The 20,046-nt window shown below is 37.0% G+C and overlaps 1 protein-coding gene across 1 annotated transcript in view; it reads right to left on the reverse strand.

The window, feature by feature from the left end:
* The window catches only part of HFM1 (helicase for meiosis 1), a 167,542-nt gene extending 162,067 nt beyond the window's left edge, over positions 1-5,475 (reverse strand). The window contains exons 1-2 of the mRNA XM_057500410.1: positions 5,364-5,475; positions 206-301 (exon numbers count right to left, since the gene is read on the reverse strand). Coding sequence (XP_057356393.1) covers positions 206-276 — 71 coding nt within the window. The 5' untranslated portion in view covers positions 277-301; positions 5,364-5,475. The remainder of the gene's footprint in view (positions 1-205; positions 302-5,363) is intronic.
* Between the last annotated feature and the right edge of the window lie 14,571 nt (positions 5,476-20,046).

Below are 20,046 nucleotides of genomic sequence, written 5' to 3' on the forward strand. Positions count from 1 at the left end.
ATCTGTTTTTAAAAGTATAACATTTAAGATGTTAAACTTCAGTTGCTCATTTATATCTGAGTTCCACGTTTACCAAAGATATAACTGAAATATTCTGCTGACCCCTCATTTCTTATTTGTATATTTATCAGAGAGAAAATTAAAACTCAAAAATAAAAAACTCTAAAACAATATACTATGTTATCATACTATAAGGCAGACTTACTTTATAGCTTCATCTGGTTTTTCAAAAAACAAATTATCCAAAGAAAGCAAGGAATCATTTGATTTCAGCATTGTTAAAAACTGGACTCTGATAAATCTACAAAATATAAAAAGGTAGCTTTTATTTTCTTTACAAAGACGTAGAAAAAAAATTCTACATAAATCATAAACTATAATCATTAATTTGCAGAATAACTACAGACTACATTTCAAGCTGCCTCTACTGTAACTAACTCCTAAGTACCTCAATATTCAAATACATTGTTCTTTGTTGTCTACTCAGTCGTGCATAGTCACAATTGTACCGTCTCTTCATGATGCACCAATGCTTAGAATGTGTTTTTCTTTCATCTGCACCTGGCAAATTCCTAACCATCCTTCATGGTATAGGTCAAATGTAATTTCTTCTTCAAAGACATTTCTGAATTTGTCCTCTTCCCTAAGGCAGAATTAATCACTCCTTTTGGGTTCTTAAATACTTTGTTCATATCATTATTTTTGAGTTAGGATAATTCATTTTATTGTGAATGTATGTATGCGTCCCTAACAATATACTATACTGTGCAGGGATTTGCTTCAAAATAAAATGGGAGAGGAAGAGGGGTATTGAAAAAACAAGATTCACAATGAGTTGATAATTACTAAAGCTGTGAAACAGTTACACAGAGTTCATAATAATATTCTATTATTACGTATGTTTGAAATTTCCCAAAATAAAAAATTTAGAAGTTGAACATTCCTAAGAATGTTTACATTCATATTACATAACACACATGTAAATGTTTACATTTCATTTTTAAAAGATTATTTTTACAAACAAATTGGATAATCTAGAAGAAATGGACAACTTCTAGAAAAATACAACCTTCCAATGCTGCACCAGGAAGAAACAGAAAATTTGAACAGACCAACTACCAGCAATGAAATTGAACTGGTAATCAAAAATTACCTAAGAACAAAACCCACAGATGAGATGGCTTCACCATTGAATTTTATCAGACATTTAGAGAAGTTGTAATACACATCCTCCTTAAAGTTTTCCAAAATGTTGAAAAGGAGGGAATACTTCCAAACTCATTCTATGAAGCCTACATCACTCTAATACCAAAACCAGGCAAAGACACCACAAAAAAAGAAAATTACGGACCAATATCCAGGATAAGCATAGATGCAAAAACACTCAACAAAATACTAGCAAATTGAATTCAAAAATACATCAAAAAGATCATACATCAAGATCAAGTGGGATTTATTCCAGGGATGCAAGGGTGTTACAATATTAGAAAATCCATCAATATCATCCACCACATCAACAAAAAGGAAAAAACCACATGATCCATATCCATATGGAATTCCATAGATAACAAAAAAGCATTTGACAAAATTCAATATCCATGTAAAAACTCTCAAGAAAATGGGTATAGAGGGCAAGTACCTCAATATAATAAAGGCCATATATGACAATCCCAGAACCAACATCATACTTAACAGAGAGAAGCTGAAAGCTTTTCCTTTAAGATTGGGAACAAGACAAGGATGCCCACTCTCCCCACTTATTCAACATAGTGCTGGAGATCCTAGCCATGGCAATCAGACAACACAAAGAAATAAAAGGCATCCAGACTGGTAAAGAAGTTAAACTGTCACTGTTTGCAGATGAAATGATATTGTACATAAAAAACCCTAAAGAATCCACTCCAAAACTACCACATCTAATATCTGAATTCAGCAAAGTTGTGGGATACAAAATCAACACACAGAAATCTGTGGCATTCCTGTACACTAACGATGAACTAGCAGAATGAGAAATCAGGAAAACAATTCCATTCACAATTGCAACAAGAAAATAAAATACCTAGGAATAAACCTAATGAAGGAAGTGAAAGACTTATACCCTGAAAACCAAAAGACACTCTTGAAAGAAATTAAAGAAGATACCAATAAATGGAAACATGTCCCGTGCTCAAGGGTAGGAAGAATTAATATTGTCAAAATGGCTATTCTGTATAAAGCAATCTACAGATTCAATGCAATCCCTATCAGAATAGGATTCTTTAACAAACTAGAGCAAATAGTTCTAAAATTCATAAGGAACCACAAAAAAAACCAAAAAGTCAAAGAAATCCTGAGAAGGAAGAATAAAATGGGAGGGAATCTCACTCCCCAACTTCAAGCTCTACTACAAAGCCACAGTAATCAAGACAATTTGGTACTGGCACAAGAACAGACCCATAGACCAATGGAACAGACTAGAGAGCCCAGATATAAACCCAACATATACGGTCAATAAATATATGATAAAGGAGTCATGGACATACAATGGGGAAATGACAGCCTCTTCAACAACTGGTGTTGGCAAAACTGGACAGCTACATGTAAGAGAATGAAACTGGATTATTGTCTAACCCCATACACAAAAGTAAACTCGAAATGGATCAAAGATCTGAATGTAAATCATGAAGCCATAAAACTCTTAAAAGGACAATATAGGCAAACATCTCCTGAATATAAACATGAGCAACTTTTTCCTGAAAGCATTTCCTTGATCAAGGGAAACAAAAGCAAAAATGAACACATGGGACTACATCAAACTTAAAAGCTTCTGTACAGCAGAGAAAACCATCAACAGAACAAAAAGTCATCCTACAGTATGGGAGAATATATTTGTAAACAACATATCTGACAAGGGGTTAACATCCAAAATACATAAAGAACTCACATGCCTCAACAAACAAAAAGCTAATAACCTGATTTAAAAATGGGCAGAGGATATGAACAGACAATTCTCCAAAGAAGAAATTCAGATGGCCAACAGGCACATGAAAAGATGCTCCACATCGCTAATTATCAGGGAAATGCGAATTAAAACCACAATGAGATATCACCTCACACCAGTTAGGATGGCCAGCACCGAAAAGACTAATAACAACAAATGATGGCGAGGATGCAGAGAAAGGGGAATCCTCCTACACTGCTGGCGGGAATGTAAAGTAGTTCAATGATTCTGGAAAGCAATATGGAGGTTCCTCAACAAACTAAAAATAGAAATACCATTTGATCCAGGAATTCCACTCCTAGGAATTTATCCAAAGAAAACAACTTCTCTGATTCAAAAAGATGTATGCACCCCTATGTTTATTGCAGCACTATTTACAATAGCCAAGATATAGAAGCAACTTGTGTCCATCAGTAGATGAATGGATAAAGAATATGTGGTACATATACACAATGCAATACTATTCAGCCATAAGAAAGAAACAAATCCTACCATTTGCAACAACATGGATGGAGCTGGAGGATATTATGCTCAGCGTAACAAGCCAGGCAGAGAAAGACAAGTACCAAGATTTCCCTCATTTGTGGAGTATAACAATGAAGCAAAACTGAAGGAACACAACAGAAGCCGACTCAGAAACTCCAAGAAGGGACTAGCAGTTACCAAAGGGGATGGGTGGGGGAGGCTTGGGGCGGGGGGAGGGTGAAGGGGATTGAGGAGTATTATTATTATTAGTACACATGGGGTGGAGGGGTTCATGGGGAAGACAGTGTAGCTCAGAGAAGACGAAAACAAGTAGGGACTCTGTGGCATCTTACTATGCTGATGGACAGTGACTGCAATGGGGTATGGTGGGGGACTAGATAATATGGGTGAATGTAGTAACCACATTGTTTTTTGTATGTAACCTTCATAAGTGTATGTCAATAATACCTTAATAAAAAAGTTGTAATAATAAAAAAATCATGTATGTATTTTAGTATGGATGCACCCCATGAGAGAAAACACATCCTCTCTAAAATTCTCTATCCCTGTATTGTACAGTTTTCCTTCATAGCACTAATTGATAATTGGTGTTATGCATTCATTTATTTATATTTCTCCTTATAGAGTGAGCAGGGACTTTTTGCTCATTAATATACTTCAATAATGCAGAACAGTGGCTGGCAAATTTAAATGATCCACAAGAATTCATGATGTAGTAAATGCACTAGCAATGATCTGTTTACAAAATAATTTTCCATCAACTCTGAAATTTTAAACTTTTCCCCTGAACCTTTAATTTTCTATTTTAAAATGTGAATTTGCAGGGTATGAAAGTAGAGCATAGAGAATATAATCAATAGTTTCGTAACATCATTCTATGTTGACCTCTTGGGGTAAGCATTTAATAATGTAGATTACTGTTGAATCACTATGTATACTTGAAACCAATTAATATTGTATATTAACTATGGTTCGATATAAAAAAAGTAAGATGACTACTTTATTATTAAAAAAATAAGTGTCAATTTTTTCTAGTTCAGAATTCATGTAATCACATCATGAAGGTTCATAAGATGATGAATTTGGCACTTCAGTTATGTAAATAAATATTCTTTTAAAAAACATTCCTAGAAGGAACCTTGCCACATTTCAATACATGATTGTAGGAGACGCTAGATTTCCGATTAAGTGAATTTAAATTTCAGGTTTTCTAAGTTTCCATGTCAGATTATTTTCAGTTTTAGTTTCACCATATGGTATAAAATTCTTACACCATTTATACCAATTGCACCAAACTTGCAAAGAAATTTATATATAAATTTTTTTATATGTGTTTGCTTCTCTTCTAATTGATAACTCTTAAAATACTTAAACTGTTTCTGTGACTACATAATTTGCTGTCTCTTGAGATGACCAGTACCTTTATCTTGTACATATCTTTGTGACAATTTAGCTTTTTGTTATCTTCTGTAAACCTTAGTGTATAAATTTTTTCAGACCTGTTAGTTTTTCTTACAGTTTTTACTCTCAGAAATATGCTCATTTCAAAAGTGCTGAAACTCAGATATAAAGTATTGACTTGCCAGACACGGGTAGTCAGTGAAGAAGCCAAGACCAGCATAACCTCGAACCGACCGCCAGAAATGCCTGTGAGGAATCTGACCCGGCAAGAGGGTAACCCGGGGGCGAATGAGCGCCGCCTCCGAGGCAGCGGCCGAGCAGGCGGGGCGCCGGACCTCCACCACCTCCCGAGGATCCAAGAGGCCTCGGGTTCCAGCCCGGACTGGGCCGAGGCGAAACAGCCTGTGGACGTCCCGGGGGCCCCTAAATCCCAGCAAGCCCCCCAGACGCCCAGCCGCAGGGCCGGTTCGCGGCCGGCGTGTGGCGCACCGCTTACCGGGCCCACAGCGCACTCGGGCCCCTCCGGCAACCGCTCGGGGCGGGGCACACCTGGAGGCAGACACCAGGGCCGCCGGGAGCCACCAAAACAACACCGCCGCGCCCGCTCGGCCCGGAAGTAGCCGGTGCGCCTCAGGTCTCGCAGCGCTTCTGACTGGAACTCGGCTGAGGGGCGGCGCGCCGGCGTGGGGCGGCTTTCCCACCACTCACCCGCAGCTGCGCCCTCGGCCGGAAGGCAACTCCAAACTCGACCCCCGCCGCGACCGCCTCCACCCGGGGTCACGGTCCTCCCTTCCCTGAGAGACGCCGAGGAACCAGTTCCCACCGTCCCCACCGTCCCCGCGGCTCCTAGTTCCCAGAGCCGAGCGCCTATTCACCGGCCCTCGGAGGACCCCCAGCCTGGCTAAGCCGAGCTCCAAGCAGTGGATCGGCAGGGTCCCCACGCTCTCCCTTCCCGCCTCTTTTCTTTCTCTCCAAAAGTTTATAATTAGTTTTGAATATATCGCTGCAGTTATACTATGGCCTGTTCTCCTTAAATAAAGAGCTTACTCCCTCCCCAGTGATTCCGGTAGCCTCTATTCTACTTTTCGCTCTATGAAATTGCCTATTCTTGATACCTACTGTGAGTGGAAACGTGCAATATTTGTCCTTCTGTGTCTAGCTTATTTCATTTACCATGATATTTTCAAAGTTCGTCAGAATTGTAGAACATATCTGAATTTCATTCTTTCTTAAGTCTGAATAGTCCACATGTATATAGTCCATGTATATATATTATCCATGTCCTTGGATGGACATTAGTGTTTCCACCTTTGGGCTGTTGTGAATAGTGCTGCTACAAACATTAGTGTACAAATATCCCTGCTTTCAGTTCTTGAAATACAAACCTGGGAGTGGAATTGCTGAGTTGTACGTAACTGTAAGTTTAACCTTTTGAAAAATCACCAAATTATTTTCTACAGGTCCTGTACATCTTACACTCTCAGTAAAAATTAAGGAGGGTTCCAACTCTCCATAACCTTGCTAACATTTATTTTCCACTAAAAAAAAATTAGCCATACTAATAGATGTGAAGTGATATCTCACTATGGTTTTGATTTGCATTTCCCTAGTGACTAATAATACTGAGCATCTTTTCATGTGTTTAATGGCCATTTGAATATCTTCTTTCGAAAAATGTCTATCCAGGTCCTGTGCCAATTTTTTGTTATTTATCTTCTTGTTATTGAGTTGTCAGAGTTCTTAAAATACATGCTTGTATATATGCTTGGGATTTGCAAATATTTTCTCCCATTCAGTAGGTTGTCTTTTTGTTTTCTTGATTGTATCCTTTGAATTCTGATCAAGTTCAATTTATCTATTTTTCTTTTGCTGCCTCTGCATTTGGTGTCCTATCCATTAAGTGATTGCCAAATCTGATATCATGAAGATTTTCTCCACTGTTGTCTTCTTAGAGTTTTACAGTTTTAGCTCTTAAATTCAGGTCTTTGATCCACTTGGGGCTGAGTATGAACGAACAAGTTTTTTCCATGTGAATTAAGGTTAATGGAGGGGCCCAATTCAAATAAAAGGGTGGTGAGGCAGCTGTAATTTCCAGAAAGACTGGAAGAGCTTGCAGACAAAAATAACGGGTGTTCACAACACAGAAACAATACACATTTTTGCTAATACAACTGATGCCATGGGTTCTGGCTCATAAACTCAACATAACCAAAATTTTCACTATTTTGTTACCTCCAGTCTTTTAAAACTCTGATCAGGAGAAATTGATTTTTAAAAACTTGTGCTAATGACTCTAGAGAAGCAGGACCAAGAAATGTTGAAGTTTCAGGACTACATTTCTCTTAGTGACGGTCAGAAATGTGTCATGCTATTGTCAGACTTAGAAAAGAAGATGTAAGGAGATAATTTGAAAGAATCTGAAAGTTGTAGGATTAATTCCTGAGAAAAGATGAGGAAAGGAAAGGAAAAGAAAGGAAAGGAATGGAATCTGGTATGAGGGGCTTCTTGGGAGGAAAGAAAGTTTTACGGAGTTATGCACAATTCTGTGTGGAAGAGTCCAGCGCTATCTATGCATTTAGTAGGTGCATTACTACCAAAAGAATAAATGAATAAAGACCAAATCGAAGGACAGTTGTTCATTATTTAGTAAGTCTCAATGTAACTAATAAAATAATAGATACAAATTTATCAGAAAGTACTTCCTTAAATTTCAGTACTAAGGAATATGTTTAATGGTGATGCACAAGACCTTAGTACCCATATTTCAGAAGATCTGTTTGTTTTTTCAGGTAGAACTTGGCTTCTCCAGCCAAAATGATTTAAAAATATCGCCCAAACCAAGAATGTTGATTCTAATGGGACTGCCAGACAGGGTGATCCAATTAGATCCAAAACACAGTCACAGCCAGCCAGAGTGTATTATTTCAAGAAATATAAACCTTCCATAGAAGTCAGTTGATAAAGATGCAATATTCAAATGGCTGTTCTTTGTGTAATTGCGTAAGTAGAGTCTAAAATGTGGTAACACAAACCCTAAAGTAAGAAGCAAACATCCCAGCACAGAAACTTTGAAACAAAGATCAGTATTCCACACTGGAATAGAATTAACTTCCTAATTAAAAATTAATACCAGTTTTTTCAGGAGTTAAGTGGAGACTGGTAACCAGTGTATATTCTCTATGGCTAGTTGTATTTAGATTTGTGTAATAAATGGTGTATACTTCTCACTGCAGAGTATCCTAGGCTTAGTCATTCTTTGCAAATTCTTTTGCCAAAATCCCTGGGTAAATAAGAATTAACACATTCATTCAGTTAGTACCTAAAAGTCTTAGACTTTATCTATTGTAATCAAGATGCTGGCATCCAGAATTGTATACACTTTTATATAAGTTTGTCTTTATGAAACATGGGATACATTATACCTGCAAAAAGAATACTCAAAGAAACTTTGAAAAGCCACTGATGGATATTTTTAATGATATTTGAATGTCAAGAATCAGAGTATAAAACAGATTTTAAGCACAAGCATTCTTTGTTTTCTTTTAATCTAAAGACAAAAAAAATAATTGGCAGGATCTTGCAATAATATGCTTGCAGTAATATGCTTTAGATTAAGAAAAAGAATGCAAAACAAGCATTCTTTATTATTTTTTAATCTAAAGACAAAAAATAATTGGCAGGATCTTGCAGTAATATGATCAAAGATTAATTCATATAGTTTGCATGTTGTTTAGAAATAAGATCATTTCTAGAGGTGATACAATTCTGTAGTTAATAAAGATATGCAATGATATAAGTAACCAGTTAAGATACTGGACAGATTGTGGTATGGACAGAATAACAGAAATGAGACCATGAAGAGACAGAAATAATGCATCTGCCTAGAGTCCTTTCCGGGGAGTGGGTTGAGGGGAGTGGTGAGAGATGTTATTGCAAGTGGCAGATAATTATTCATTTGGGATGTATATTGAGTTTGGTTGCATTTAATCATAGATTCTCACATGTTTAAATACATCAAAGCATTGAAAAAGCACAGTACATATGATAGCATGTATTTTGCCATTTTGGATGATCCCTGGAACAAGGTTTGGAGTGCTGTATCTTGCCTAGCATCTGAAGCTACCACAAAAAGAAACAGACACATCAGTTTCCTCACAGCAGCTGCCACCATTAATAATCACCAGAGAAGGGAAGGGGCTAAATCTGAAGATATTCTGGCTCCCACTAGTCCTGGGAACATAGAATCACTTTCTGGGAGAAGAGTTGAAGTGCACAAGGAATAAAAGTTGCTCAGTGCTGAGGTTAGGTCCCCCTCAGCCCCAATGCTAGGCGCCCTAAGGAAGACTCACTTGCCTCCAGCAGACTCAGCAAGAAGCAACAAGAGCAGCCACAGGGACTAGGCTCTGGGGAGAAGCAGCTAAGCGATGCTCACACACCAGTCCCAGGGCTTGGCCCCACTAAGCCCTCCACAAGGAAACGTTTTGCCTTGGAATAGATCTGCTGACCTCAGAACAACACATTGCCCAGGCAGAGGTGGTAATATGAGAGCAGAACTGTTACCACTACACAGCTACAGTGACAGTCCTGAAGTAGGAACTGTGAAATCAGCCAGGAAAGTGAGCCTGGCTCATAAAAAATAAATGTTATTTCTGATGGTTAATAGGACTGATGACTAAAATCAAGAGGGTTTATAAAGTCCCTTCCTCCAGTTGTCATTGGGAAAGAGGAGGGACAGTGGGTGGGGGTTGTCAGAGAATCTGGGTTCCAACAATTAGGGGGCATGGTTTCAGAGTAATACTTTGTTTTGTTGTCTTCAGTGGCCAAATAAATTGTTACTTTGCTTTGTCTAACTCAGATTAATGGTCTACAAAACACCAGTGTCACAACAAAATTTATTTAGTACTCTACAGTTTACAAACATTTGTTCATTTAATGGAGGGGGAAAAATGTCTGAGAAGTCATACAAATGGTGTGTGTGTGTGTGTGCCTGAGTGAGTGGCTGAGAAAGTAGGAGCATTGTATGTGTGTTATGGGAAGGGCAGGAGAATGGAGTGGAATCAAGAGGATGGAAAATAAATTATGTATATAGGCAGATGGAATATTGTCCTCCCACCAGTAAATATAGAAGTGTGGGTTAAAGCAAGTTCAGGTGAAATCATTTTGGCCAGAATCACCCCCCAAAAGGTGAGAAGCTATGGATTTAAGGAATACATGGATAAGCCAGGTGGAGAAAGACAAATACCAAAGATTTCACTCATTTCTGGAGTATAACAATGAGGCAAAATTGAAGGAACAAAACAACAGCAGACTCACAGATCCCAAGAAGGGACTAGCGGTTACCAAAGGGGAGGGGTGGGGGAGGGTGTGTGGGGAGGAAGGGAGAAGGGGATTAAGGGGCATTATGATTAGCACACACAATATAGGTAGGTCATGAGGAAGGCAGCACAGCATGGAGAAGATAAGTAATGACTCTATAGCATCTTACTATGCTGATGGACAGTGACTACAATGGGGTGTGGAGGGGGACTTGATAATATGGATGAATATTGAAACCACAATGTTGCTCATGTGAAACCTTCATAAGATTGTATATCAATGATACCTTAATTTTAAAAAAACTTTACTTATAGAAACATGCAGCAGTATGGATATGAAAAGCAATCTGAAGTTTGTAGTCCCTGGGCTAGAAGGTTAAGCAAAAAATCTATCACAACACGGGAGGGAAAAAAAAAAAAAGAAAATACACGGAGATTGGGAGGGAAATAAAAACCCTGTAAACCCAGGAAACAGAGCATGAGTACCATGAAAACGAAATGAGTTAATGTGTACTGTTAGAACTTTTTCAGATACCTGTGGAATAAAATAGCTGTCAAATTGTAAGGTATCATTGAATATTGGGAACTTTATTCATCTATTTTATGTGCTCCCTAATTAACAGGACATGTAAAACATGCTATCCTAGAAAAAAAATATTTCAGAACTAACTCTAAAGAAGAAAGTCCTGCCAAATCTCTCCTCCTGTGTTCACACTTTCTATTCCATCCATATGTGTAGTAGTGAGGGAGTAACCACAGAAAACTTCTTTTTCCAGCAGGATGCCTTGTATCACAAATCATTTGGGGAAGTTTTGACTAAGTAAATTATTTTATAGGCTATGACCCATAGAACTGGAGAGCTAGAATTTTTCCTTTCCTGGATAAAAGTACCACTGACACAATTTAGCTGAAATTTCCCCGCAGATTGGAAATATCCTAGAAATTAGTATTTGATATCTATCATAGTAATTTTTCCTGAATTTGCTAATACATGGTCCCTCACTCTCATGCAATTTCTGTTGAAAAGCAGCTGTCACTTGTTGCCATTGTTTAAAGGTTGCAATTAGAAAACATGTATTTTTTAAATCTCTGGCTTTGAACAAATTCCCATTTTACTCGCAACATCTGCTATAACCTAAGGTGGACTTAACATTTAAAGAGATATCTTTCCTAAGATTTCATTCCCAAGTGGCATCTTTCCAAACATATTCATACACACAAATCACATAAAAAATATATACAGCATCTTCCAAAGAGCTCTGAAAAGTTTTAATTTTTTATTTTCCCTAACCTAACATCTGAGCTGCCATATGTTTTGAATTTTTCCAACTCATGGAGATTGCACAGTAAGTCACAAACCTGCATGATCTAAAACACAGGACTGGAAAATTTCTGACATCAGTTAGGGGTCATTGATCCATGCAAATGGAAAAATGTATATCCCTCCAAGCACAAATCTGATCCAAAACTAAACAATTCTTTTCAAGTCACAAAAAAACTTATTTTAAAGCCTCACTCATTTGGAAGCAGAAAGTCTCAGTTGCTTTATATTTCCTAATTGAGGAAGTTTCTCAGAGGTTTCTTACCTGTGCTTTCATTTCTAGATGCTAAAAATGAATAAAATCATAGGTCAAATAAATAATTCCAGCTTCCTCATTATACTGAGGAATCTACAGTGATTTATTTGCTTAAGATCAAAAAGCAAGTCACTCATTAGAAAAGCCAGAGAACTCAAATTCTGCTGTACTTGGTCCCTTGCTCTTTCTACAAAGTAAACTCTCTCTCTTGAACAAGACTTACAAGTTAACGAATACACTGTTGCATTCACTATGGGATGGTTCATTTTATTAGGAATGTTGACAAACTAAAGTGTGTTCAAACGTGGGAAAACGGGGAGGTTAAAGAACCTTGGACTTAAAGAATATTTAAAATAGGCAACAGGTAGGGGTTGGGGAGTACTAGTACATAATACAGAAAATAAAAGACTAAGAGAAATATGTTGTCTGTGTTCAAATATTTGAGGGACTCTTGTAGTGAAATATATAACTTTTACATACTTTTATAGGAATGGTTTCAGAGAGTAGAACCAGGACCACAGAATTAAGTCTGACACTAAGTGAGAAATAGATTTCATAATGAAGAATGATATAAAAAGGGCCTTTCCATTTTTTCCTTATTAAATGTGTGGATAAATAAGTTATTTACAATGAACTACATTCCATTTAAAATACACAGTTCAATGAGTTATGACAGTTGTAAACATATGTGAAATCACTGTCTTCATAAAAAATACAGAACATGTCCAGCATCCCTAAGCTCCTTCCTTCCTTTCAGAGTCAATCCCTCCCTTTGCCCCCAGCAACAGATGACCACTGATTTGTTTTTCTCACTGTAGAGTAGTTTGCATTTTATATAAATGGGGTCATGAACATTCTTGTCTTGTTTCTTTTACTGAGACTAATGATTTTCAGATTCATCCCTATTGTTTTGTATATGGGAAGTTCATTCTGTTTATGTGCCAAGTAGTGTTTCATTGTTTTGATATACCACATTCTGTTTATCCATTTACCCGTTGATGAATATTTGGGTCATTTCTAATTTGGAGTTATTGTGAGTAAAGCTGCTATGAACATTTGTGTAAAAGTTTTTATGTGGACATATGCTTTCATTTTTCTTGGGTTATACCTAGAAATAGACTGTATAGGTTGTATGGTAGATGCATGTTTAAGTTTTTAAGGAAGTTCCATATTGTATTCCAAAGTGGTTGTGCCATTTACCCCCACCAGCAGTGTGTGAGAGTTCTAATTAATCTACATCTTCACCAACACTTGTTATCATCAGTCTTTTTCATTTTACCCTTTCCAATGGGTGTAATGGTATCTTCCTATGGTTTTAATTTGCATTTCCTTGATGACTAATGAAATGGAGTATCATTTCATGCACACAAAATAAGATATCTTTCATGAGATGCTACTGAGTTGTCTTCCTATTGTTGAGTTGAAGAAGGTCTTTATCTATTCTGAATACCAGCCTTTAGTCAGAAATATGCTAGAAAATATTTTCTCCCATTCTGTGGCTTGCCTTTTCATTTGCAAAAAGAAAATATTTCATGTTGATAAAGTCCAGTTTATACTTTTTTTCTTTTATGATTCATGCTTTTTGTGTCCTAAGAAATCTTTGCCTAGCCCAAATAGGATTGTTTTACAGTTTTACAGTTTTCCTTTTACCTTTAAGTCTATCATGCATTTTGGGTATTGTGGGAGGTGTGAGTTGATGTTCTTGTTTTTCACTGTATAGCCATCCAGTTTTTCCAGCATTGTTTATTGATTTTTCCTTTTCCCATTGAAAGGCCTTGGCAACTTTGTTGAAAATCATTGGTCATATATGCGTGGTTCTATTTCTGGACTGTCTAATCTGTATTTTTAATCTTACCTGTATATTTGTATTTGAGGTGAATCTTCATATTTAAAATTTATCTCTTCTAGTCAGCAGATATTAGGTCTGCTTCTTAACCTATGCTGATAATCTTTGTTTCTTCATTGGAATGTTTAGTCTGTTTATATTTAATGTAATTATTGCTATGTTGAATTTAGGTCTACTATTTTATTAATAATCTGTTTGTGATTTTAGTATTTTTTCCCTCTGCTCCCTTTCTTGCTTTTTTGGGGGTTATTTACATATTTTTTAATATTCATTTGGTCCTTGGTTTTTTAATTATACCTCCTAACAATGTTTTTAGTGATCCACTTTACATACCACAATATACATCCTTAAACTTTTCATTCTACTTAGAGTTAATACAGTAATCTACAACTAGATAGGTCCATTTACTCCCATCCCTACCATTATTTATTTATAGTTATTCTATGTATTACTTCCATGTATGTTTTAAACACTTCAAGACAGTGTTCTAACTTTTGCTTTTAAAAGTCATTTACTATATTTTAAAGAAATTGACATAAAAATAGTTTTCTACATTTACCTATATATTTAGCATTTCTCACATTCCTCTGGTATCATTTCCTTTCAACTTAAAGAACTTCCTTTAGCATTTCTTGTATTATGGAGACAAACCCTCTTAAGTTTCTTTATTTCAAAATAGCTTTGTTCTACTTAAGTTTCTTTATTTCAAAATAGCTTTGTTCTACTTTCATTCTTCAAGAACATTTTTCAATGGATATAGAATTCTGAGTTGGCAAGCTCTCTTTCAGCACTTTGAAGATGTTATGGCATTGTAATATGACCTCAGTGGTGTCTGATAAGAAGTTTGTAATCATTTGAATAATTGTTACCTTGTGTATAATGTGTCATTTTCTCTGGCACAAGAGTTTCCCTTATCTTTGGTTTTCTGCAGTTTGACTATGATGTACTTTGTCCTAGAGTTCTTCAAATTTATCCTGTTTAGGGTTTGCCAAGTTTCTTGAATTGGTAAGCTCACATCTTCATATTTGAGCAGTTTTCTGCTATTATTTCCCCAAATCAGTTTTCTGTTCCATTGTTTATTTCCTTTCTTCTGGTCTCCAATTAAAGTATGTTGGACCTTTTGTTTTTGTTCTGCAAGTGCATGAGATTCTGTTCATTCTTTTTCAGTCTCTCTCTCTCTCTCCTTTCAGATTTAATAATTTCTTTGACCTATGTTCTAGTTTACTAACACTTTCCTCTGTCATCTCCATTCTGGTATAACCAGTTGTAATGGTTAATTTTATGTGTCAACTTGACTGGTCTAAGGCATGCTCAAACAGTTAGTAAAACTTATTTTGAGTGTATCTGTGAGGGTGTTTCTGGAAGAGATTAGCATTTGAATCAGTGGCCTCAGTAAAGAAGAGCCACCTTGCCAATATAGTCACACATCCAATCCACTGGAGGCCTGAATAGAACAGAAAGCAAAGGAAGGGCAAATTCTTTCTCTTCTTGAGCTGGGACATCCATCTTTGCTGCCCTCAGAAGTCAGAGCTCCTGGTTCTCAGGCCTTCAGCCTCAGACTCAGTTCTCCAGCCTGCAGACAGTAGACTGTGGGACTTCTCCACATTATTCTGCCCATTTCCTGGTCCTTTGGCTAGAGAAAGTAGGACTTTGGGGGAAGTTTTTGTGTTTTTTTCAGTAGGTTTCTGTTGGTGTTTCTGGTTTACCAACCTCTTCAGCTCCATATCTAGTATATATGAGGATAAAAGAAAACCCAGGAAACACCACTGTGCTGCTCCTTGGGTCCTGAGATCCCCAGCTTGTCTGCCTTCTTCTCTTCACCTTTTAGAGTCTTCATAAATTTGTTTTATATATAACTTCAAGGGTTTTTGTTGTAGTTAGTGAGAGCAATAGGAATGGTATATATATTTCATTTTCCCAAAAGTGAACATCTCCAAAATGGAAATTTTATAAATGAAAAATAAAATATCTGAAATAAAAATTAATTCATGTATTAGTTAGGGTTCTGCAGACAAACAGAACCAATAGGGTGTGTGTATGTATATATATATATATATATATATATATATATTATAGATTTAGATGCTAGATATAGATAAGAGAAGACTTATATAGGAATTGGCTCAGGCACTTATAAAAGACAAAAAACTTTTTGACAATAACCACCCTTCTCCAGCAAAACATCACAGGAAAAACTGTGACCTCACCAGCAAGTACACCAGCAAAGGAGCAAAAGCCAAGTGGGGAGCCTAGATTTCCACTCTTGCTAGGCCTTAACAAGATGTCTCCACCTTCCACACTGACTCCATGATGGTGTCAGGAAAGTCTGAGTAGGAGCCAGGACTTGTATATCCTCCAGGTAGTAATGAGTCCCCCTCCTCTCTACCCTGTGTTGGTGAAGACCATCCATGTTGAAATCCATTCTCAACTAGCCCTAAAGAGTCATCCCTCCTCCTCACCACTATAATGGTATCAGAAGGTGCCTAGTGGAGAGTCAGGACTTTCACAACCCCCAAAATAATGAGGTCACCTCTTCCCTATGTTGTCACTGGAGACTGACTACACAGAGAGCAATAACAAGGCACTCATATCTCTGCCAGTTAAGAAGGTAACAGTGAAGGCCTAGTGGGGAGCTGGAACCCTCTCTCCACAGCATTATGAGGTGCTGCCCACTTCAGGTGTCAACAGAGGCCAAGTAGGAAACATGGACTTCTACTCCAGTAAGAAGATGGCAACCTCCTCCCCAACCAGAATACTGTCAGAGAAAGCCAGCCAAAACAGAAAGTTAAAGGATATCCAGAATCTCAATGTAATACTCAAAATGACCAGGTTTACATAGAAAAACCACTGTTCACACTAAGAGCCAAAAAGATCTCAAACTAAATGAAAAAAAATCAATAGATGCCAATACTGAGATGACAAAGTAGTTTGTATTATCTGACAAAGATTCTAAAGAAGCCATCAGAAGTATGATTGAATAAGAAATCACAAACATACATGAAATGAATGAAAAATAGAAAATCTCAGCTAAAAAAATAGAAGATAAAGAAGAACCAAATGAAAGTTTTAGAACTGAAGAATACAATAACTAAAATAAAATACTCAATGAATAGACAGAGGAGTGAATCAGTAAACTGGAAGATGGAACAAAATTAATTAGGCAAGTGGAACAACAGAAAAACAATGTACTAAAATAAAACAAAACAAAAACCCCAAGCTTCAGGAAGCTGGGGAACTATAGCAGGAAGTCTAGTACTTAGGTCATCAGAATGCCAGAAATAGGTGAAAGAGGGCAGAGTTGAAAACATAATCAAAGAAATAATGGCTAGAATATTTTCAAATTTAGCAAGACATAAACCTACATATTCAAGAAACAGAGAAAAATCCCACATAAGATAAATCCACATGAAGATACATCACAGTCAAATCAAACTTCTGAAAACTGAAGACAAAGGAAAAAAATCTTGAAAGCAGCCAAAGAGGAATAGCATACAATCTATAAGTAGAAAACAATTTCAATGATAGCATATTTCTCATAAAAAACCATAGAGATAAAAATAAGTGTAATAACATTTTTCAACTGCTGAAAGAAGAGAACTATAAGCTTGTAATTCTGTATCTAATGAAAATCTTCTTAAGTTGGAAGTAGATATGGTAGGGGATAAAAGATGTAACAATTTGTCTGTGAGCTGGGTTCTCCTGGCCATGACACCTCTTTTCTCTACACAGCCCTAACTGCCACAGAATCCTTCCCCGGAGTCCATTAGCCAGGACCGTGGCAGATTTCCTAGAGAAGTTTTAACTACCTCTATACCACCTGCCTTCAATGTAACTGCATAGACCTCAGAACGAAGCATCAAAAAAATGGAGAAGTTTATTCCAGTCATGAGATTAACAAGTTCTGGGGATCTAATGTACACTGTGGTGATTACAGGAAATAATACTGTATTAGAGACTTGAATGGTGCTTTAAAAGCACATATCACCTCAAAAAAGAAATGGTAATTATGTGACAGGATGGCGATATTAATTAAAGTTATGGTGGTAATCTATAATATATAAATGTATCAAATCAAAACGTACACCTTGAACTTGCACAATGGTACATTCCAATCATATCTCAATAAAGCTTGGGAAGTTTTTTCTACTTGCATGATCCAAGATTTGCCTCCAAAATCTTCAGAATCCTCAGATAGCTGTGTTTTTCTATATTCTGTCCACCAGAGTTTTACCACTGTTTTTGGGAGGATTGGTTTGTTAGTCATCTTCTCCATACCAGAAGCAAACCAGGACTTGCCATTTTAAATCTTGTATGTTACTAAAATATTGGGCCTAAGTGTGTGATTTCCTTGCATACACCAAGGTTGATATAAAGCTTTCCTAGGATATGGTTAGTGACAATCCAAAACCAGAAAATAAGATTATTTCCCAGCAGTTACTCTATATACTCTAAATCACAAAAATCTCACATTCTGTACTAACGATCTTACACTTCCAGTATGATAATTTAAAGTTTCAAAACAAAATTTTCAGGACAATTGCATTATAGACTTACTCTAAAAAGGAATGTCTACCTTCATTTTTTAAATTGTAACTATCCCTCTCCTAACATCACAGTGTTCGCTTATTTACCATTAATGATTTGATTTTGGGGAGGGACAGAAAATCTTAAAGGTGTAGATTTAGAAATCTTGGCTATTTAAAGATAAGTCGAAGTTAGAAATAAAACATCTGAAATGATAATACAGTTGGTAGTTTCAAAAAATGTAATTTTCAGAATTTGAAAATGTTTTACAACAAATGGTAGCTATAACTCAGATATGAACAAAGTTGACCTATACGTTGTTTAATTATATACATAAATTAATTTTAATGGCTCTATCTTATTCCCTCTGTTCTTCCGGAATGGATACTGCTAGATGCCCACCAAAATCCATGTTCCTATCTTTCATACAAACAAAGTAATAACTAGGCTTATTAGCTAGGAATAACATTTGTAACTCCCACTTGTTAAGTGCGGCTGCATGACTAAGGTTCTGCCAGTAATACGTGATGCAGGTGAAGTTTGTCATTTGTAACTCAGGCCCCAAGATGCACTCTCTTTCCATCAGCTGGAACCTACAGTGACCCAGTTCTGACCACACAGATGGCAACGATGCCCCAGGATGATAGTGCAACACGGTGGATGGAACACGGGCCCTGAAATAATCACAAACAGACAGGCTGTCTGCCATCCTGGAACACTCACGGCAGACTATTACATGAGAAAGGAATAAACTTTTATCTTCTTTAAGAAACCAAATTAATGTTAAGTGCCTTTGTTTCAGCGGGTTAGCCTTACCCTAATTAATATACTTGGTTTGGTCTCAGTGTTCCAGGTGATAGAACAGGCAGGGAGAAGAGTCAAAGCAGTAACTTCTACAATTGCTCTGCCTCACTCCCTTTTGCACAGAGCACCAGAAAAAAGAGCACCTGTCCTTCTGTGAAGTGTAAGAGTCCTTCCAGGAAGCTATGTCTGTTAATTGTACAGTGAAACAATACAGAAAGAAGCTATCATCTACAGTAACTCTGACCAAAGTCAACATAAGAATGAACAGATATGCTGCATTCCCAGAAGCTCTCTTAAATGAGAGGGCTAAAATTAACCATCTTAAAATAACTCACATTCTTCCCTTCCTGACCTCATTCTTTGTCTCGGTCACAAACCTGCTCAGCTTCTCCCCAGACTTCTCCCAAAATGAAGCTGAGAGGCTCAGAAGCACCATTTTGAGCAACTCCGGAAGCTGCCATTCACATCAGAGTCTAATTGCTATTTCCTACACGTGTTTTTCCCTATTATAATGTTATTAGCATTAAGACCCAACCTAATGCCAGGGACATTAGGAGGTGGCTCTAAGTTTCAGCCTTTTTTGTGAGAACTTAACTCTTCTTGTTTATATTTGTACCATGTCCTAGGTTTACCTTACTATTGAGAGGAAAAGAATGCAAAATCTTCCCTAGTCCTGCGGCTTTGTCTCCCTGTTTTGTCTGTCTCACCATAAAGACCCATTGACCTGTACAATAGCTCATGAATTGACTAATTTCCCATAGTTTGTTTCAAATACTTAACCTTGATACATGCCTTCCTCCCATGCAATAGTGTCTCCATTCCAATTTTTCTTCTAGTTAATACCTCCTTCACAATAACCTCTTTCTCTCAAAACATGAAAGGACATTTTTTTTCCAATTTCATTTTTATATCTTTGAATGCAATAGGATTCCTTGTTGAGATGCCGTTTTGTTAACTCTGCTTGTTAGAACTCCCATTCACCAGCAGCTCCTTTCTGAGCACTACTTTCCTGACCTTATGGCTTGTCCTGGCCTCCAGTCTGCCAGAAAAGCTGCAGGCTCACTAAATTTGTTTCCTCTTCCTTATCACCGAGCTTCCCACATTTCCTATCCC

Source organism: Manis pentadactyla, chromosome 4, assembly GCF_030020395.1.
Source record: "Manis pentadactyla isolate mManPen7 chromosome 4, mManPen7.hap1, whole genome shotgun sequence".
Classification (NCBI taxonomy): Eukaryota; Metazoa; Chordata; class Mammalia; order Pholidota; family Manidae; genus Manis; species Manis pentadactyla.